Source organism: Dendrobates tinctorius, unplaced genomic scaffold, assembly GCF_039654945.1.
Source record: "Dendrobates tinctorius isolate UK_male_01 unplaced genomic scaffold, ASM3965494v1 ptg000165l, whole genome shotgun sequence".
Lineage (NCBI taxonomy): Eukaryota > Metazoa > Chordata > Amphibia > Anura > Dendrobatidae > Dendrobates > Dendrobates tinctorius.
In genome coordinates this window covers 16,122,118-16,144,962 of record NW_027361832.1, presented here as the reverse complement: position 1 = coordinate 16,144,962, position 22,845 = coordinate 16,122,118, and the positions used below count along the sequence as shown (strand labels likewise).

General features: G+C 41.0%; 1 protein-coding gene across 2 annotated transcripts in view; it reads right to left on the bottom strand.

Moving 5' to 3' along the window:
• Positions 1 to 19,271, bottom strand: part of LOC141053166 (cytochrome P450 2D15-like) — a 57,623-nt gene extending 38,352 nt beyond the window's left edge. The window contains exon 1 of one of the 2 annotated variants that reach the window (XM_073550528.1): positions 18,917 to 19,271. In XM_073550528.1, the coding sequence (XP_073406629.1) occupies positions 18,917 to 19,120 (204 nt within the window). In that variant the 5' untranslated portion in view covers positions 19,121 to 19,271. Of the gene's footprint in view, positions 1 to 658; positions 781 to 18,916 lie in introns of those variants that run through there. The other variant, XM_073550529.1, reaches the window with a different exon arrangement.
• Between the last annotated feature and the right edge of the window lie 3,574 nt (positions 19,272 to 22,845).

Genomic DNA, 22,845 nt, shown 5'->3' with positions numbered 1-22,845 from the left:
TTTCAGAATAGTGTCACGTTATGGTATTTTTTGTCATATAGGTCCCTCAAAGTCACATCAAGTGCTTTTGTATATTTTGTTGGAAAAATGAGTAATTGTTGGTCATCTTTTAACCCTTATAGCTTCCATTATTTTCACAAATAAATGCAAATTATATTTAAACAAATTTTAACAATGTCATGAAGTACAATATGTCATGAGAACAGTCTCAGAATTGGGTGGATCCGTTGAAGCGTTCCAGAGATATTACCAGAGTTAATAGCGTTATTAACTTGCCCATACCCACACTTAGCCAAACGCTGCGGGGAGAACATGAGCTTTATTCCCTCCAGCAGTTTTCTGGTTTTAGTCACGGGGCGGTGCCAGCGCTGATCAGACACCGCCCTGTATGTAGAGAGCTGCGGCTGTAACTGTGCCCCCGGCAGAGCATTCAGCGAGCGCCGGGTAGGTTAGTAATGCTATTATTCTGTAGATTAACCCAATATTTAATTTTCTAGTGGATAGGTTCCCTTTAAAAATTAAGTTGTATTCACCAGTCTTAATGAAGAGCTCGCTGCAGTACAATGCCCTGAATTCATTAATCCCTTCCGGACTTATGATGTACAGTTATGTCATATGTCAGGCCCCTGACTTGGATGAATGGCAGAAAGGGACTTACCTGTCAATGAGCCCGTGATGTGATTGTGAGGCGCTGTTAGGCAGGGGGTCGTCAGCCTCATTGCAACCTGTCATTACGGTACTCCTGTGAAAGCCAGTCTGTAGTTGGCATTCATAAGAGATCGGGATTTTCACTATACAGGAAGAGGACTTGTACTCTAGCGCCACCTATTGAAGGCAGCAATCCTAAAGGACAATCTCGACCCTTTAACCACTTTCTGACATCTGACTAAATCCGTTCCTGTGCTCTTATTGACCAGGGACAGATTATGACGATCGTCGCTGGGTGTCAGTTGATTCTGACAGCTGGCACCCAGCACTAAGTGCTAGAAGCAGTTCCAGGCTTTGCACTGTGCCTGAAAAAATATTTCCCCATTACATGTAGGGTATTGGCACACTCAGGAATTTTTTTTTGCCTTATATAAAACTTAGGTCCAGTGTTTTCCTATTAGCCCTTAGAAAAAGATAAAAACTTGGGGCTAAAAACATTTTTGTGAGGAAAATGATTTTATTATTTTCACGGCTCAACGTTATAATCTTCTGTGAAGTACCTGGGGGTTCAAGGTGCTCACCACACATCTAAATACATTCCTTGAGGGGTCTAGTTTTCAAAACGGGGTCACTTGTGGGGATTTCCACTGTTTAGGCACATCAGGGGCTCTCTAAATGGGACATGACGTCCGCTAATGATTCCAGGAAATTTTACATTCAAAAAGTCAAAATGACACTCCTTCCCTTCAGAGCCCTGCATCCAAAAAGTAGTTTTCATCTTCATATTGGGTATCAGCATACTCAGGAAAAATTGCACAACAAATCGTATGGTGCAATTTCTCCTGTTACCCTTATGAAAATGCATTATTTTGGGCTAAAAACATTTGTGGGGAAAATGTTATTTTTTTTATTTTTACGGCTCAACATTAAAAACTTCTGTGAAGTGCTCACCACACATTTAGATCAGTTCTCTGAGGGGTCTAGTTTCCAAAATGGTGTCACTTGGGGAGGATTTTCACTGTTTAGGCACATCAGGGTTTCTCCAAACGCGACATGGCGTCTGCCAATTGTTCCAGCAAATTTTGCATTCAAAAGTAAAATGGCGCTCCTTCCCTTTCAAGCTCTGCTGTGCGCCCAAACTGTGGTTTTGCTCCCTCATATGGCTTATCCGCATGCTCAGGAGAAATTACACAACACATTTTGGGGTCTATTTTTTCCCGTTACCCTTGTCAAAAAAAAAATTTTGACAAAAAGCAAATTTTATGTGAAAAAAAAGTGAAATCGTCATTTTTTCCCCCCACATTCCTAAAATTCCTTTGAAGCACCTGAAGAGTTAATAAACTTCTTGAATGTGGTTTTGAGCATCTTGAGGGGTGCAGTTTTTAGAATGGTGTCACTTTTGGGTATCATATAGACACCTCAAAGTGACTTCAAATGTGACATGGTCCATAAAACAAATGGTTTTGTAAATTTTATTGGAAAAATAAAAAATCACTGGTCAACTTTTTCCCCTTATAACTTCCTAACCAAAAAAAAAATTGGTTGAAGTCAGCTCACCTTTCTGCTATGTGTGCAGCTTGTCTCACCATCAGCCAACGCCCTGCAGGGATCCAAGTGAGCTAAAGGAAACATCAGTACAAAAAAATGGAAGGATCCAGCGATGTCGGGTGACGGTTAAAAACAAATATTTTTTGTCAAAATGGCATTAAAATATTCTCAGGCACATTATGTCTGGCAACACTGCATGGAAACACAGATCTACGCGTTTCGACGTAAGGTCTTTATCAAGATCTGGCTGTGTTCACACTGAACAGCATATTAACATGGTGGCCAATAACATGATTGGCTGGACAATTAAGTGCTATAATATATGCATTTTATATATATATTTAGTTCCAATCTTCCATGCGCTCCCCAAGATACATAAAAACACATTTCCTCCACCTATGAGACCAATTGTGGCTGGCATAGGGTCTCTGGGGATTCTTCCATTTTTTGTACCAAAAAAAATTGGTTCCAAAATTGTGCTGATGTAAAGTAGACATGTGGGAAATGTTACTTATTAAGTATTTGTGTGACATATCTCTCTGATTTAAGGGCATGAAAATTCAAAGTTGGAAAATTGCAAAATTTCCTTTTTTTTCACAAATAAATGCAAATCGTACCAAAGAAATTATACCTATTATCATGAAGTACAATAAGTCACAAAAAAAATCTCAGAATCACAGGATCCATTGAAGCGTTCCAGAGTTATTACCTCAAAGTGACAGTGGTCAGAATTGTAAAAATTGGCCTGGTCATTAATGTGCAAACCACCTGTCACAAATACAATTTGGATTAATTATCATATTATTAGGGTCATAGGCTATATACTTCCACCACTCCTGTTTCCAGTTCTGGTTAGGAACTTACAGCTCTCTGGTGCCCCCTTACCCTCGGGTCAGTCAGGGAACTGCACCCAGGATAAGTAGTCACCGGAAAGGCTGCCTGATCGCGTCCTCGTTATTGGGAACTCTGCAGTGAGGGCGGTATGTATATAATCAGCCCGAGGCAGGGAATATACACATAAACCCCCGATCCATCACTGCCAGGGTTCCCCAATACCCCCAGGCTGCTATGCTGCCACCAGTTCCTCGTTTGATACTAGCCACTATATCGGGTCAGGAACCAACCCGCAGGTAGAGTAATTTGGCGTAGAGTATGTGTCGGTTTGATCACAGAGCAAGGAAAACAAAGCTAGTAAATTTTTAAGTTTACTTAAGAAAATAAAGGCAGCATTTACAAAAATACAAAAGATATTACAAAAGGAGACAAAATACAGTATATACAACAGTTAGCAAATAAAAGGGATTTAAAGAAAAAACTTACTCTGTCAGTCACAGATATGACAAGTCGATAAAAGGGAGGAGAACCTTCCCAAGGCAAAGGGTCCTTCAGCACAGCATTGTGTAGCTGGTTCTCCAGGCATCTGACACCCCCCTCATGGAGCGTATGAGTTTTATGCTTTTCTCTTGCTGACCTCACTATGTGGGCCGAGTTGAAGGGTGCACGCCCCTTTTGTAAAGGTTCTTAAAACATCTACTTGCCTTATCTCTGGCTGGGGAGCTCACAGAGTGACGACAGGGGTATTACATTTTCTATTACGAAATTATCTTTCTTTTAAGGCCAAATATGACATGTCTGTGTGTCACTGGGGGGCATAAACCATTTCCCCAGCTTCTGATGGGCGCACTGGCTGCAGAACGTTGCTTTGTGTAGCCTAAATTCTACCGATTCTGGAAATATATTTTTCCTGTCTCTGTGATTGTGTGTTAATACATTTGAGTTTGAATAGACAAAGGAAGTTTTAAATCTTGGAGGGAGAATCTGCTCTGAACTGGTCAGAGCACTAAATGTGCCCCTCTGCTGAAAGAAGGGGGGAGGGAGTGGATAGAATTACACAGTGTAGAGAGAAAGGAGGGAAGAGTCTTGCAGCGGTATGGCTGCCTGTTCAAATTCAGAGGTACAATGCACAAACCAATTGGGTGTAGGGTGCAGGAAGCACCAGAAGTGTACATAGGACATTTAGGAAATACTCATATTTTCCTGACACAACCTTTGGGGATAAAGGGGTTAAAAGCCTTGCCACATGACTTGGGATACAAATTTACCAAACAAAAAAAATTTTTTACTACTTAAAAAACACTCTGCAGACTCATATCGTCAGATCAGTTTTATAGATTTTTAGTGAACATGAAAAAGCAAAAAAAAGTGGAATTGCACTTTATTTGCAATTTCGATACATTTCAATGTTTTTCCCCGCTTTCCAGTACATCCCATGATAAAATGAATGGTGTCATTCTAATGTACAACTCATCCTGCAAAAAGTAAGCCCTGATATGACTATGTAGACCGAAAAATAAAAAGGTATGGCTTTTGGCAGGAAAAAACTAAAATTAAAAGAACAAAAGTTGTCCACAACGTGAAAGGGTAAAGAGTAGTGATGAGCGAATTTGTTTGAAAAATGATTGACAAACAAATTCGGCACGAATATCACACATTTGTGATCCGAAACATGAGCAAAAAATTTTATAAAATCAGGACAAAAAAATTTGATAAAGAGTGAGGGAAAATATTTGCATTGCCACTAAAGTATTTTCAGCACTTATGATAATGGTGGTTCATCATGAGCGTGGGGCACTTGTTTGATGAGGGTAGGGGGTTTGCAGAGCTCAGAGGCGCGGCATGCTTGTAAACTGTAATTTCATTAGTCAATCAGGGCCCAGAAACATCTACAATGTCCTGACAACAGTTTGTCATTGGCTGCTGAAATCACAGGTCCCTCTCTATTTAAAGAACGGACATCTTGTTTTAGCGCCATTTTGACACTAACAGCGCAGAGAGGCTGCTCCTGATGCTGGCAGTGTTAGCAGATAGAATTTAGCTAGTTAGCTACGCAGTTGCTTCTTAGATTGTTTAGCTAGGCAGTGTCCTGTGTTGCTGTGAAATCAACATTCCAGCAATATTTTTTTTGCCATTACTGAGGACCACAGACAAAGACAACAACATGGCACATGTCATACAAGTGTGTTGTGCACTGCTTCTGTTGTGCTCCATATACGAGTTGACCGTTATTTTCACTAGCCAAGTGTGAAACAGCGTGTCATATACCATCATGTCATTTAGTGCTGTGGTGATATTGTTCTCTGATTTGAGCTGTTGTGCCTTAAAATTTATTGGGGGGCAGTTACTACCGTGGTCCACCATGCTAAATCTCACGTTGTTATTTAGTTGTGGTGAAATTCCACAGTCTGCATAGCTCACGCACATGAAAAAAAAATATATATATAAATATATAATTTTGTGGCGGTGAATTTGTGTGTGCAGGGCTGTTCCACATAAAAAAAGTTTTGATCAGTTACTAACATTGTACAGTAAGGGGAAATCTCACTTCCAAATTGTTTGTAGCATCTACTCTATGTTATAGTGGCCTCTTCTACATGCCCAAAAATATTTCTTGTGTTTCTAGCGTCATACAGTAGCAAAGATCCAATTTTAAAATTGTTTGGAGCTTATCTTTTCTGTCATACAGGCCTCATCCACACTCAAACAATTCTTTCTTCTGTGACTAACACAATACAAGGTTAAATATGGAGTTCTGTAATTTACTGTCGCTGAAATTCAGCTGTTTGCAGAGCTGGTGCAGAGTTTAAAATTTAACTTTTTGTTGCCTATACTGTGTTCCTACCACACTATCTGAGCAACATGACTAACAGGAAGCAAGGACGTTGTTCAAGGTGTTCAAAGCCTACGTGGGATAGGTGGTAATGTTTGTGAAAGCATTAGTGAACCAACAACATCACGTAATATTCAAAGACATCTGACAACTTCTATTACTGAACTGACTACTCCACTATCTTTCTTTGGCAGATGAACAGCGGTATGCCTTGTTGATGAAGCCCAGAAAGAGCATGTGCTCGAGTGGATGGCAAGCGCAGCTTCAAGTGGCCTCTCTTATAATAATAATAATACATTTTATTTCTATAGCGCCGACATATTCCGCAGCACTTTACATTTCAGAGGGGATTTGTACAGACAATAGACATTACAGCATAACACTAATCACATAGATTATAACAAATACCAAGAGGAATGAGGGCCCTGCTCACAAGCTTACAGTCTATGAGGAGAGAGGTAGACACAAAAGGTGGGTGGTAACAGTTGCACTGACTGTATGGACCAGCCATAATGTTAAGTGTGCAACGAAAAAGAAGGAAGGAAAATTCCAGCGCGAGAAATGGAAAATTAAAAATCCATTTTATTGTGCCAATGCATATTAAAATTCCAGCAGGTACAGCATACTATTCGGATGACTGCAGAACAACGCGTTTCGACGCCTCAGGTCTTAATCATGTTCTGACATTAAATGTAACCAGCTTCCTTTTATTGGATTCTCCCACCTGCAAAAATCAGAAACACATGTGTGGACTGCTCCAAAGCAGCTCCCAATATGGTAATGGTGGGAGAGCCAAACAAAGAGGAAAAGAAAAAAAACAGTCAATGTAGACAATACAACAAAAATAGCATATATCATTTAAAAGGGAGATATATATACTCCTAATGTAAGATGAAAAAGATGAATATATAACAAAAAAAAAAAAATTTTCAATTGCAATAACATATTTCAAGATACATATCACATATTCATATCACATACATAATATACTAAAATTAGATCGATAAGTTACATTACAGCCTCTGAATAAAAATATGGGACGAACATATTCAATAATGTAATATAAGATCTTGTCGGCTATTCATACCATCCGGATATCTAGTGCCCAGGGTGAAAATCCATAAGGACTCCCTGTTCAATAGTTTCCTTCTGTGATCTCCACCCCGAATCGGTCTATGCACCTGTTCTATTCCCATAAAATGAAAGCCGCTAACATCCCCTTTGTGAACTGTGGCAAAATGCTTTGATACTGCAGAAACCGCAACAGCATTGTGATTAGACTCATCTGAGAGATGCCTCCTAATTCTAACCTTCAGGGGTCCCGTGGTGCAACCCGTGTATTGAATATTGCATGTTATTAAATATACAATATAAGAAGAATTACAATTTATTAAATTTTTAATGATAAATGTTTTTTTATTTACCATAGAAAAAAATGTTTTTCCTTTTTGTACAAAATTACAAGTTTTACACCTAGCTGCACCGCATTTGTAAAAACCCTTTAATGTGATCCAGGAGGATCCCTCCGTCTGGCCGCTATCACTTATAAAAAGACTAGGGGAAAGAATAGTACTAAGAGTAGGTGCCCGTTTAGCAACACACCTAATATTACTCTGAATCACCTGTTTTAAAATAGGATCCTCATTGAGAAATGGTAGATATTTTTTGACAATACCATTAATAGTGTTAAACTGATTACTATAATTAGTTGAAAAGACAATATTGTTATTGGATTTATTTTTCATATAAGATGGTTTGTGTTTAAACAATAAGGCTAAGTGCACACGTACCGGAACTCTCGCGGAAATTACCGCGAGAATTCCGGAATTCCAGTCCGCGGGAAAATCGCATTTTAAATTCCCGCGATTTTCCAGCGGAAAAACTAGCATTTTGCAAGCGTATTTAGCTTGCAAAATGCTAGCGTTCTCCAAGCGATCTGTAGCATCGCTTGGAGAACTGATTGACAGGTTGGTCACACTCGTCAAACATAGTGTTTGACAAGTGTGACCAACTTTTTACTACTGAGGCCGCCTATGCGGCATCAATAGTAAAAGATAGAATGTAAAAAAAAAATAAAAAATGGTGTTATTCTTACCCTCCGACATCCCGCGCATCCGTTCCCAGTATTCCTTTGCGAAAATGCCCGCGATGGCCTCCGTTCTTGCGGGATCGCGACGTCTCGCGGTAATTCGTGATGACGTCGCGCGAATGACCGAGAGACTTCGCGATCCCGCGAGAACGGAGGCCATCGCGGGCATTTTCGCAAAGGACTACTGGGAACGAGAGCGTGGAGAGAAGCAGGAAGGCTGCGCGGGACGTCGGAGGGTGAGAATAACAATATTTTTTATTTTTAAATTCTATTTTTTACAGGGATATGGTACCCAAAGCCCGGAGGACAGTCTCCTCCTCCGGACTGTGGGTACCATCCGCAAATGTTCTGCTTACTTTCCGCATGGTGTGCACAGCCACATGCGGAAAGTAAGCGGAACAATGCATTCCTATGGGTGCGGGATCGCTGCGATTCCGCAAATTAATGAGCATGCTGCGGTTTTTACCGCGAAGCGATTCCGCCGCGGTAAAAACCGCAGCATTAGTACAGCATTGCCATAGGAATGCATGGGATGCTTATTTTTCGCGTTTTCGCGGCAAAATCGCGCGGTTAAAACCGCTGCGGAAACGCGAAAAAAACGCCACGTGTGAACTCAGCCTTAGTCTTCTCTATTGATTTCACTTACGATTGATTTAGCTCTATTGAGAATCCAGGGACGATACCCCCTCTTGGAGAGCCTGTTGCAAACCTGACTTTCTTCCCTATTGTAATCACTGGATTGGGAACAGTTTCGTTTTGTTCGAATTAATTCTCCTACTGGAATATTGTTCTTGGTCTGTGTCGCATGGCAAGAATCCGCATGGCAAGAAACGGAATTAGTGGCAGTAGGTTTGTGGTAAGGAGTGACTATGACAACATCCAAGTCACTAATAGATAAGGTGACGTCCAGAAAATTCATTGTAGTCAAATGATGGTAAAAAGTAAATTTTAAATTGAATTCATTGGTATTCAAATATGAAACAAACTCTTGTATACTATCCTCTGGACCACACCAAATCATCAGCAGATCGCCCAAGTATCTGCCATACCATAGCAGGCATTTGGAAAATGGGTTCTCATCAGAGTATAGGAAATCCTCCTCCCACCTCGCCATAACAATATTTGCAAGGGAGGGGGAGAAGCGAGCTCCCATACTAACTCCTCTGCACTGCATATAAAAATTTTTATCAAAAGAAAAATAATTATGCTTTAGGAGAAAATCAATAGATGAGACTATAAAATCTTTTAAACAGGTGTCATAGTCACTAAATCTGTCTAGATGTTGAGATAGACAGCGTAATGCAACGTTATGAGGTATAGATGGATATAGAGAAATTACATCGCAGGAGAGCCAAGAGTAATGAGATTTCCAACAAAAATTATCCAAAGCCTTAACAACCTCTTTAGTATCCCTGATATAACCTGGTATATCAAGAATCAAAGGTTGAAGAAAATGATCTATCCAACCTCCCAAATTCTCCCCCAATGAGCCAATGCCTGAAACTATTGGTCTCAGTGGGGGAGGAAATACATCTTTATGAACTTTTGGGAGACAATGGTATATCGGAACCACAGGGTTTTTATTAAATAAAAAATCCTTAGTTTTCTCATTAATGGCACCCACACAGACCCCCTCCTCCAGACATTTCAATAATAAATTATTATAGTGTCTAGTGGGGTCCTGATCTAACTCTATATAGGTGTCTAAATCCTGTAGATCCCGAAGAATCAATTTTTTATATAAACCTGAATTCAATAATACAATGCCCCCCCCCCTGTCAGCCTCCCTGATTGTAAGATCAGGGTTAAGTTTTAACTCTTTCAGGGCTAATCTTTCCCTATGTGTTAGGTTATCCTTAGGGCGGACCATTGTATCATTCAACTCTATAAGTTCAGTGACAATAAGCTCCTGGAACAGATCCAGTATTGGAGGTCTTGATTGTACTGGATAATATTCCCGATTAGAGAGTACAGGTTGTGTAAACATAGTAGGTTTAATCAAAGCTGTATCACCATATAGCAGAGAGGAGTCTAAGATCCATTATAGCCTTCTGTTCACAAAAAGAAAAAAAAGGTCTGTTACTACAATTAGAAATAACCATATCAGCATTATCTAGAGCATCAACATCCTGTGGGGGGATCCCATTGCTATTATCAAAAAAATGACGTTTTAATGTGATGTTACGTGCAAATTTATTCAAGTCCAAGATAGTCTGAAAAATATTGAAATTTATATTAGGGGCAAATCCCAAACCCCTACTCAGCAGGGAGATCTGCTCTTCAGATAGCACGTAGCTAGACAAATTCCATACAGGAAGAGTTAATGTCTCTGATGTTGATGATGTACAGGAAAGGCATTGTTTCTGGTGTTTCCTACCTGCTCTTCTGGTACGTTTTTTGACTTTTTTTGGAAAATTTGCGCTGGATTCTTGTTTTTATATTGTTTAGATCTTGTAGTGATGCCAGATATATTTAATGAGGAGTTGGAAAGATCAGTTGCTCCATCTGAAGTGGAGAGCAGAGATGTATCACCTGTTGAGTCAGAGTTGTCAAAATTGACTCGATTAAAACTGGAGTGGCGTAATAGGCTGTAATGTAACCTATCGATCTAATTTTAGTATATTATGTATGTGATATCAATATGTGATATGTATCTTGAAATATGTTATTGCAATTGAAATTTTTTTTTTTTGTGTGTTTTTTTTTTGTTTGTTTTTTTGTTATATATTCATCTTTTTCATCTTACATTAGGAGTATATATATCTCCCTTTTAAATTATATATGTTATTTTTGTTGTATTGTCTACATTGACTGTTTTTTTTCTTTTCCTCTTTGTTTGGCTCTCCCACCATTACCATATTGGGAGCTGCTTTGGAGCAGTCCACACATGTGTTTCTGATTTTTGTAGGTGGGAGAATCCAATAAAAGGAAGCTGGTTACATTTAATGTCAGAACATGATTAAGACCTGAGGCGTCGAAACGCGTTGTTCTGCAGTCATCCGACTAGTATGCTGTACCTGCTGGAATTTTAATATGCATTGGCACAATAAAATGGATTTTTAATTTTCCATTTCTCGTGCTGGAATTTTCCTTCCTTCTTTTTCACTGTTGATTGACTGCCTGGTCAAGTCCGTGCGCAAGGATTTGGATTCTGCCGGACACAGAACAGACACAGAGGGCTAATGGATGCATAAAGCATGTGGGAGCATGATGTGGGGAACCTGGTTATGGTAAAACTTTTGGGTGTGCCACATAGGGACAGATTAGGTTAATGTGTTGAGGCGATAGGCCAATCTGAATAAATGCGTTTTCTGGGCACGCTTAAAATTGTGGGGATTGGGGACTAATCGTATTGACCTGGGAAGTGCATTCCAAAGAATTGGCAAAGCACATGTAAAGTCTTGGAGACGGGAGAGGGAGGTTCTGATTATTGAGGATGCTAGCCTCAGGTCATCAGCAGAATGGAGGGCGCGGGTAGGGTGGTATACTGAAACAAGGGAGGCGATGTAGGGTGGTGCTGAGCCATGGAGGGCTTTGTGGGTGAGGGTAATAAGTTTGTACTGGATTCTGGAGTGGATGGGTAACCAGTCTAACAGCGGGCATGTTGCTGGGGAGTAATAGTGGAACCACACACAGAAATGGCAATGTCGGGTATAGGTACATTAGTAGAGGGAGGAAACACAAGGAGTTCAGTCTTTGACAGGTTCAGTTTCAGATATAGTGAGGACATGATGTTAGACACAGCATTTAGACAATCGCTGGTGTTTTCTAGAAATGCTGGCGTGATGTCAGGAGAAGAAGTGCATAATTGGGTGTCATCAGCATAGAGATGGTACTGGAAAAAAATCTACTGATTGTTTGACCAATAGGGGCAGTGTACAAGGAGAAGAGGAGGGGGCCTAGAACCAAACCTTGAGGAACCCCAACAGTAAGGAGAAGGTGAGAGGAGGAGGAACCGGCAAAAGATACAGTAAAGGAGCGGTCAGAGAGATAGGAGAACCAGGAGAGAACGGTGTCCTTGAGGCCAATGGAACGGAGCATAGTGAGGAAGAGCTGATGATCCACAGTGTCGAATGCTGCAGAGAGATCCAAGAGAATTAGCATGGAGTAATGACCATTTGATTTAGCTGTTAGTAGATCATTAGAGACTTTAGTGAGGGCAGTTTCAGTAGAGTGTAAAGAGCGGAAACCGGATTGGAGAGGGTCGAGAAGAGAGTTATCAAAGAGATAGCGGATAAGACGGGAGTGGACCAGGCGTTCCCGGAGTTAAGAGATGAAGGGAAGATTAGAGACAGGTCTATAGTTAGCAGCACAGTTTTGGTCGATGGATGTTTTTTTTAAGTAGTGGATGTATGACGGCATGCTTAAATGAGGAGGGAAAGATACCAGAAGAGAGAGGAGAGGTTAAATATTTTAGTTAGGTGAGGGGGGACAGCAGGGGAAAGGGACTGGAGGAGATGTGACGGAAATGGGTCACTGGTGCAAGTGGTTGGGCGAGAAGATGCAAGGAGCCTGCTTACTTCTTCTTCAGTGACTGGTTCAAAATCAGAGAGTGAGCTAGATGCAGTGGGGGAGGGAGAACAATGTATGGTATGAGCTGATTGGGAGATAATTTCCTGTCGGATCCGGTCAATTTTTTCTTTGAAGTAATTGGCCAGATCGTCAGTTCGGAGCTCCGTGGTTGGGGCCTGTACCCTTGGGTTTAGTAGAGAATGAAAAGTGTCAAAGAGACGTTTCGGATTATTGGACAGTGAGGTTATGAGGGTGTTGAAACAGGTTTGTTTGAAGAGGTGAAGGGCAGTGTTGTATGTTCTAAGCATAAACTTATAATGGATGAAATCTTCGTGTAGATTGGATTTTCTCCACAGACGTTCGGCACACCAGGAGCACCGCTGCAGGAAACGTGTTTGCCGGGTGTGCCAGGGTTGTCGCCGTCTGTGTTGTGGTGTTTTATTTATAGGGGGTGCAAATTCATCCAGGGCACTTTGAAGTGTTTCATTGTAATGCTTCAATGCAGAATCAGGGCAGGAGAGGGAGGAGATAGGGGCCAATGAAGACTGCAAGTTCTTCATAAGTTTCTGGGTGTTAATGGCCTGTATGTTTCTATAAGTATGGACAGTGGGGGTGACCTGAGAAGCCCGGCAGTTCTTGATAGAGAATGAAAGAAGATTGTGGTCAGGGAGCGGGAGAGGGGAGTTTGCAAAATCATCCACTGCACAAAGCCGAGAGAAGACCAAGTCGAGGGAGTTTCCGTCTTCATACGTTGGAGAATTAGTAAGCTGCGAAAGGCCAAACGAGGAGGTTAGAGATAAAAGGTGACCAGCAGATGGGGAGAGGGGAAGAGCAATGGGGATGTTGAAATCTCCCATGATGAGGGTAGGGATGTCACAAGAGATAAAATGTGGAAGCCAAGTGGCAAAATGATCCAGGAACTGATGGGAGGGGCCGGGAGGACGATACACCACCACCACTCGCATGGAGAAGGGGGTGTAGAGTCTGACGGCATAGACCTCAAAAGAAGGGAAGACTAGTGAGGGTAGTTGAGGGATAACCTGAAAGGTACATTTTGGTGATAGGAGGAGACCAACGCCTCCACCTGCTCTATTGTCTGATCTTGGGGTATGAGAGAAGTGTAGTCCCCCGTATGAAAGAGCAGCAGCAGTGGTAGTGTCTGACTGCTGGATCCAGGTTTCAGTAAGAGCCAGGAGGTTAAGAGAATTAGAAAGGAAAAAGTCATGAATGAAGGAGAGTTTGTTACACACTGAGCGAGAATTCCAAAGTGCACAATTAAGAGAGACAGATGGCATGCAGGGAATATTAATAAGATTAAAGGGGTTTCTGAGTGTAGCAGTTGGGGGGTTTGACTTTTTATAACATGGGGGACCAGGGTTGGGAGCAATGTCTCCTGAGACTTGGAGAAGGAGGATAGAAAGAGTGAGCAGATGGTTAAGTGATTTGTGAGAGCGTCTCTTATGTTGAATGGTGGGGCTGAGTGGATCTGTGCAATTTAACAATATGAAAAGAGCATGAGTGCTATACATAGGAGAGGAAAGGAGCGAGGGGCCGATATGGATGGAGTGTAGAGAGTTAATGCCAGGGCGGTGGATGTGTGTGAATGCAGCGGCCAGGATATAAATTACATAAATGCATATGGTATATATTTGTTGTACTCCAAATGTACAGGGAGTAGATGTATATAAATGTCTTACCTGTCTCCTGCCCTGTCTAACTGCCATGTTATAACTGCCAGTACTTTGATACATGTACTTCGATTACATGTGCATAAATGCCCCCTGCATAAATGCTCCCCCAAGCTATGTCTGAATATATAGGAGGCTAAGGCTTAGATTTTTTTTTTTTGTGCTCTCTCTCTCTTCTCGTTAATCAATCAAACTAAATTGAGACAGCAGGACACCAATAAAATGTTGTGGCCAGATAAACAGATGTCCAGCACTACATGGATCATAAAGCACTTTGAAAAGTTTCTTGACTTCACAACATAAGGGGACAAGCAGAGTAAGTTGAAATAACTATATACCAGATATAAGCTTGCATAGTTGAAAACACAGTTGAAAACTTCCTCAACATCATACCCAGTAGAGTTCACAAAGGTGGCACCCAATCTACTCTTGCTTCCCCCCACGTCACAACTTGCCAACTGTACAAATGACTATAGGTAACCACAGATGTGCGAGTCTGAAGACCTGTTCACACATTTTATGCCATAGTCATCAGAAGTATACTCAAAAGCTTCACAGAGTCAAGAGGAGGAAATCTGCACCAATGCCCAAAATTTTTTTACCTTGGATCTGGGGCAGGACAAAATTCTCACAGTGATCAGCTGTGAATACACTGAGCATGAACTGCGATGCCCTCTTCACTGGCATTTTGCCACGGTAGAGAGGTCATCGCAGTTCAGGTTGTGAGGGAGCGCAGACTCAGTGATGTCAGCGCTAGTCACTGAGGCTGCACTGGCAGCATCTCCTCATTCACCATTGGTTTTTCAGCCGGGACATCTTAGCACCGTCCAGATTGAAAAATGTATATCCCCCCAGATACGGATTACGGCGTGGGACACAACGATGGACAGGTATGGTATATTGTTGCTTTTATATTTTATTTTTAATACAGGAGAATGAGGGCTTCGCATGGAATAGGTATGGTTGCAAGTATGGTTTAATTAATAATAAAAGGAGTCTGTGTCTTTATTTCAGTTAAAGGATTTTTTTACTGGGTGTCTGTGTTTTATTCACTATTTGACTATGGGGTTAGTAATAGGGACATCTTATTGACGCCTCTCCATTACTAACCTCGGGCCTTGATGACACCTGAAAGGTGACATCAACCCTTTACTCCATATGTCACCACTACAGGTGTCAGTGGGAAAAGCAAGGCTATGTGCTAGAATTGGCGCATCTTAGAGATGCGCCTTTTCTGGGATGGCTGAGAGCTGATGTTTTTAGCCAGGGGGGAGCAGTATCCATGGCCCCTTTCTAGGCTATTCACATCAGCCCTCAGCTGTCTGCATAGCCATTGCTGAATAGTAATTATAAGGGGACCCCACGCCATTTTTTCCATAAAATAATCTTTTATTCATTAAATACATGTCCAGAATTTTGCGCACACACACTATACTAATTGTATTTGTCACTGAAATTATCTACCTATTCTATATGGATTTACTGCATGTAATCCATCTCTCCCATTCCTATCCTGTCGGCTACTGCAGTGATTTTACAGAATCCGGCAGATGTATTACCGGCTTTTCTTCTTTCTCTACAAACTAAATACATATTATATCAATACAACACAATGATCATTATAGAGATTAACTATATATAGATCAAAAATGTGAAATTAAACAATGATTATATAAAAAAAAATACACTTTTATTTGAAAAAACATTTATAGACATACAATAAGACAAGATACATCAAACCATCAACAAAATCAAAAAGAGTTTAGCGGATAACAAGTATGCAGGGAAGAAAACATTATCATATTTCAGACAGGGTAAAAAAATGGGAATAAATCCATCATAGTTCTGAATTTCAGTAACATCTATAAGATACACAGGAAAAGCCTTAATGCACATAGCCACATGCCAAAATCAAATTATATATATATATGTATATATATATATATATATATATATATTACATATACAGCTCTAGCAAAAATTAAGAGACCACTGCAAAATGTTCAGTTTGTCTGATTATTTATAGGTATATTTCTGAGTAAAATGTAAAGAATTGCTCTTTTTATTCTGACGTCTTCAAATTTCCAAGCACTACATTTTGTATTTATTTTCAGAAAATGAGAAATGGTCAAAATAAAAAAATGTTGTGCTTGCAGACCTCAAATAATGCTGTGAAAACAAGTTCATAATCAGTTAGAAACAACAATACTAATGTTTTAACTCAGAAAGAGTTCATAAATCAGTATTTTGTGGAATAACCATGAGTTTTAATCACAGCTTTCATGCATTGTGGCATGCTTTCCACCAGTCATTCACACTTCTTTTTGGTGACCTTATGCCACTCCTGGTACAAAAATGTAAGCAGTTCGTCTTTGATGGCTTGTGATTATGGCTTGTGGGAAAGTTTCTGAATTTTTTCCCATGCTCATCAGTTCACCTCAGGTCAGCCAGGGGACTCCGTGCAGCCTCACTGATATCCCTGGCTGACCTGAGGTGAACTGATGAGCATGGAAAAAAATGCAGAAACTTTCCCATGCTCATTAGTACATCTCCGGTCAGCCGAGGAGGCTGCGCAGAGAGGAACTAATTCATTCTGCCAGTGGTTTAGAGCGGGCTGGTCGCATTAGCACCGGTCCCATTCTAAACCACTTAACCCCTTCTGATAGATTGCAGCGGGGGACGTGACTGAGCAGCAGAGAGGTAAGGATATGGTTATTTTTTTGTTTTATTTTTGTTACAGGTCGATGGTTTATTTTTGGATTAGCAGAGGAATACATTTTGTCAAAAACTTGGTGTCTTTATTTCATTAAAAGAATTTTTAATTAATGTCTGTGTGTTTTTTTAACCTTTTAATAGTCTAGGGTTAATAATGGATCGGTGTCTTATCGACACCTCTCCATTATTAATCTGCTTAATGTCACCTTCCAATAGCAAGGTGACATTAATCCATTAATATTAACCCATTAGCCACCTCTACAGAGCAATGGGAATAGAGAGGCTAAGTGCCAGAAAAGGCGCATCTTATAGATGCGCCTATTCTGGGATGTCTGGGGGTAGATTTTTGTAGCCGGGGGGGGGGCAAAAACAATGGTCCTTCTCAAGGCTATTAAAATATGCCCTCACTCACTGGCTTTCCCTCTCTGGTTGCGCTTTTACCGCGGGAGCCCATGCAATTTTTTTCAAAGAATTAACCCCTTTAGTCCCGATGTCCTAAATGTCCCGAATTTTACAGAAAAACCCTAATCTAATTATTAGTCAGGGACATATAAAAAAAATACATGAAATGAAATGGTTTACTGTATGTAAACCATGTGTCATTTCATGTCGGGTTTTGTAATGATTTTACAGAAGCCGGCAATTGAATTAGCAGCTATTATGCTATGTAGAACTCTATGAAATATAAATTAGAATATATATATATATTTTCTATGTGTCTATATATCTATTCTTTCGTTTCTTTATTAAACCTGTCAGTGTGAATTTACTGTATTGCAAAATGAATTGCCAGCTTTTGTTAAAGGATACCGGGTGCGATTTTCTCGCAAGTCGCACTTGTGGTTCGTTTGTAATCTGATTTTTTATCGCCCCATAGACTTGCATTGGCGAGTCTGATCCGATAATCGGTGACAATCGCAGCATGCTGCAATTGTCTCGGCCCGAGGAAAACGGCCGAGGAAAAAACGGATGATGGGAGCTGCCCCATAGATTAACATTGGGACGATTGCGATGCGATTTTTTTATTGCATTACACTCGTCCGTTTTTGTCGCTAGTGTGACTCAGGCCTTAGTGCTTTTTGACACTGCGTATTTTTGCTGCGTCAGAAACTCAGCGTCTTACAGTACCAGAAAAGTGGATGAGATGTATAGAAATCTCATGGCCACTGTACTTTTATTTTACTCAGCATAAAATGACTTGCGATGCTTATTTCCAATCTGCAACATGTCAATTGCTCTTGTGGATATGCCGAATTTTACATGTATATTTTCCCCATAGACTTACCTTAGAAAAATCTGCAGATAAAAAAATGCACGTTCGTTTAGTGCATTTCTGTGACGTAAATGCATCAAAAGCGCATGTAATCCACACCTAAGCATATCAATAAAGTTATGACAAAGCAAAAAAACAGGAAGTATCAATAACAAAGCAGCTTTACTTGAAGCATGGCACACCAGCAAGATACAAAAACCGCTGCATCAAAAATGCGAAAAAAAGCGCATGTTAAAATAAAGACTCAAAAAAGTGAAACAATGCAAGCAACCCAATTTAAATGCTACAGCAATTCTGCCACGTCAAAAACTCACCAAAAGCTCATCGTGAGAATGTAGCACAAATTCAGTATTTTTACAACAGTATTTGTAAGCCAAAACCAGGAGTGAGTGAATAATACAGAAGTGGTGGCGTGTTTCTTTTATACCTTACCTCAAGTGGATTTGGATTACAGATACTGATGTAAAATACTAACCAAATACCGAGGTCGATAAAACTCCACCAAACAGTGAACGTGTGACCGTGGCCTTAAGTCTACGGGAATTTGTGAGTCACAGATGAAGCTAATTGTACTTCAGAGTTACATCCAATTAGAACTGATATATGGTTAACTGCCAATGAATCAAACTAAGGATGCAACTAGGATGACACCGGAGACAAAAAAAAGGGTCTATGGTAACAATCATGCAGATGTGTGAATTAAGGCTTAGGCCAAAAATTTAGTAGTTCATCCCTCCCTTGCTCACACTCTGACATAATAATTCCTATAGTTTTACCTGGGATAAACTTTCAGGTAAGTTGTTGAAGTCCAGATGGAAGGCATTCCCCACCAAGGGGACAGGGAAGGGTCCTGGGGGGTAATTCCGTCCTTTTCTGTTCTTAACCCAGTGAATTAGTAGACAAACTACAGCAATAGCAAGGCCTATGCAAGTAGCATTCCCAACAGGCAGCAAGGATAATGGGAGAGACAGAAGCTCCATGTCCAAGGGTGGTCTTAGTTCTGGTGCTAGCTCTTCCTTACAGAGCTAAATAGTAGTTCTCATGTAAGATAATACTGCAGGAACTGCACCGAGTCCGAGATCTTACTGTTGGAATGTTCAGCCCTTTGTCTGCCACTGTTAGTCTCTGAGCCCTTTATGATCTATGATGTATATACATCACTATGCCTGATTCTTCCTTACTGGCCGTGCGCCAAATCCAGCCCTCTCAATCAGGATCACAATTCTCAGCTGCAGTAACTCTCTGGGTAAAAGGGTGAATTTCCTAGAAAACAGATACTAGTAATCCAGAGTTAGGCTATGTGCTCACGTTGCAGAAATGCTGTGGAATTGTCCGCAGTATTTCCACAACTCCCTGCCGCGGGCAAAACGCATGCGGAATTTGCATGCATTTTCCCGCAAAACACAAGCATTTTTAGCTTGCAGAATGCTTGCGCTTTTCCAAGTGATTTGAAGCATCGCTTGGAAAAATGATTGACAGGTTGATCACACTTGTCAAGCATAGTACTAGTCAAGCAAGTACATCACTATACCTGGAAGTACCAGGTATAGTGATGTACTCTGCTACTGCCCAACTGACTGTAGGGAACCACAGATGGGTGAGTCTACTAAGAACAAATGGTAACAGAATGGGCTGGAATGCTTAGTCAACCACATATTCAAAACTCAATGTACTGGTGACCACAATCAAGATTCCAGCACATCGTCGGACAGTGTAGGACACACTGTATATATATATATAATTCAAACACCATAGCAAAAAACAGTGTAACAAGTCCAATTCAGAAGGATAAAATACAAATCTTTATTAAATGATGGATGAAGCAAAATATAAGCTAAAAAGTGACACTACAAAAAATGGGCAGTGTATAGTGAGCCACACACCAAAGCATAATAAATGATATAAGTATCATACCCTATTGGCAATGTGAGACATATACTCCATAGGCAGAGAAATAGAATGGAAATGCCATAAGAATAAAGGGAACAATCCCTGGCTGGACCATAACAAGATGATATACTGCCAAGACGTTAAATATGTAAAACCACATACGAAGAGGAAGGTGCAACTCAGTATACACAGCCGAACCCCAACGCGCGTTTCGGAGAAGTTCCTTCCTCAGGGGGCGTGTGTTAGTGCCGGTGTCTGAGCAATTTATAAGAAATCACGGGGAGAAGTCCCTAATTGTGCCAGGTGCATGTAAACCCTCCCCCCCATCCCGACATGGCAACCGCCGCTGGCGCTGACACACAACAGGGCCCCGTGATGTCAGACGCCAGACAGTGGGCGGAAGGGAGGAGGAGCGAGGTGACATCATCCAGCGCGTCATCCGACGCATGCGCAAATCGCACTACTATAGCAGCAGCCATCTTGGAAGGGGGCAAACCAAAAATCGACAAAATTAAAACAAAAATAAACATATATAGCTGCGCCAAATAGTGCGATATAGTGTCCAAAGGGAGTATTAGGACATATGTATGAATAGGCCTATACAAATCGCCCAAAAATAGATAACAATATAATATATGAAATCACACAACACCATAGTTGTAACATATGTGTAGGAACATATGTGTAATCATAGCAACCCCTCAAGAACAGAACAATCATATGGGGACACCCATTGCCATGAAGGCACATACTAGAAATACAATTACATAGGCCTATTAGATAATATTAGACATACATAATAGGTTTATAAAGGAAAGAAACTACACACAAAATGGTACAGCATGAAATCACAGAGCATATATAATTGTTACCCATTTATATTTTTATAAATTACAACTTACAAAAGAACAAAGCAATCATCCATAAAACATATAATGTATATGATAAGCGAAGAACCATGGGCCAGATCTTCAAAATGTTGATAGGCGTCAAATATGGAATAAAGAAAGTCCATAAACTGGTAGGTACCAAATCCACCCCGAAATAGAACAGACACCGGCCAGAAAAGTAGAAAGCACAAGGTCACTAGAAATAAAAAAAAAAGTTAAAACACACACTAAAAGAGCGTCACATAACAGGCCTATAGGAAAGGAGCAAAAGAGAGGCATTCGTTAAGACCATGTGGATGAACTGTCTTAAGCTGCCATATCCACTTTGATTCAAGCTGACCAAGTCGCTTGGACAAACCACCACCCCTGATGTCAATTCTCAAGGCATCAATGCCCCTAACTTTAAACTGGGAAGCATCACATGCGTGATGATCCTTGAAGTGGCGTGGAATGGTCCTCAGGGTGGTAGAATCCTCATGTGTGCGTGCCGCCTTTATCCCCAACACATGCTCCCTTACCCTCACTTTAAACTGACGTGTAGTGAGGCCAACGTAAGTCAAACCACAAGGGCAAGTAGCATAATAGATGACGCATCTTGTGGTGCAAGTGATACGTTGACGGATGGCATAGGTTTTAGTGCCACTAGAATCACAAAAGGAGTTACTACGCACAATGTTGGGGCATGCCACTCAACAGCCACATGGGATACAACCCACCCTAGGAGTGAGAACATTCAAAAATGTAGATGGTTTAACTGCAGAATAATGGCTATTGACCAAATGGTCTCTAAGATTTTTAGCACGCCGAAAAGACATAGATGGTTTGTCTGTTAGGAAGCTACTCATAATCGGATCTATCTGTAGAATAGGCCACGCTTTCTTTAATGCCAGATGTACCGAATTTGACCTGGAGCTAAATGTTGTGACAAACCTAACAATTTGATTTGTGTTCGTAGGTCTAGTTAGTTGAGAGCGATACAATAGGTCCTGACGAGAAGTATATTTCGCCCTTAAAGGCCCTCTTAATAGACCTACGACTATAGCCCCGTGCTAGAAAGCGTTGACGCAGAATTTCGGCCTGCCGAAGAAAATCATTATCTGTTGAACAGATCCTACGGAGCCTTAAAAATTGACCCACTGGGACAGCTCGAATGATATGTTTAGGGTGGCTAGAAGTTGCATGTAATAATGAATTAGTGGCGGTTGTCTTCCTATGGATGTCAGTCTGCAAGACCCCAGCACGGTCCCTCCTAATAGTAACATCAAGGAAATCCAAAGATTCTACACTATGTGAAAAATTGAGATGAGTGTTGCGGTCATTGCTGTTCAGGAAAACCATTAGCTGATCAAGGTCGACGGGCGTGCCCTGCCAGACGAAGAAAATGTCATCAATGTACCGCTTCCAAAAGGGGACACGGCACATTGACACACCCTCGTCTGACATAAATAGGTCCCTCTCCCACAGCCCCAGGAAAAGACCAGCGTAAGAGGGCGCATAGGCCGCTCCCATCGCGGTCCCCTGGAGATGCAGGTAGAAGGACCCCTTAAACACAAAGAAGTTGTGTGTGAGGGTGAACTCTAACAGTTCCAGCAGAAGGTCCCTCAACCCCAATGTGAGGTTAGATGTACTTAGAAAAAATTTGACAGCCCTAAGGCCATCTGTATGTTTGATATTAGTGTAGAGGGACTCTACATCTGCTGAAACTAAAACTGTTTTTTGCTATGGTGTTTAGATGGGTGAGTCTGTAGAGTGTAGAGCTGTTCACATATTCTATGCCATGGGCATCGAAAGTGTACTCCAAAGATTTTCTAAGTCAAGAGGAGGAAATCATCTGCACTGATGCCCCAACTTTTTTTTTAGCTTGGATCCGGGGCTGGTCGAAGTAGGGTCAGAGCAGTATCCTGACCCTAGGCACCAGACGTTAA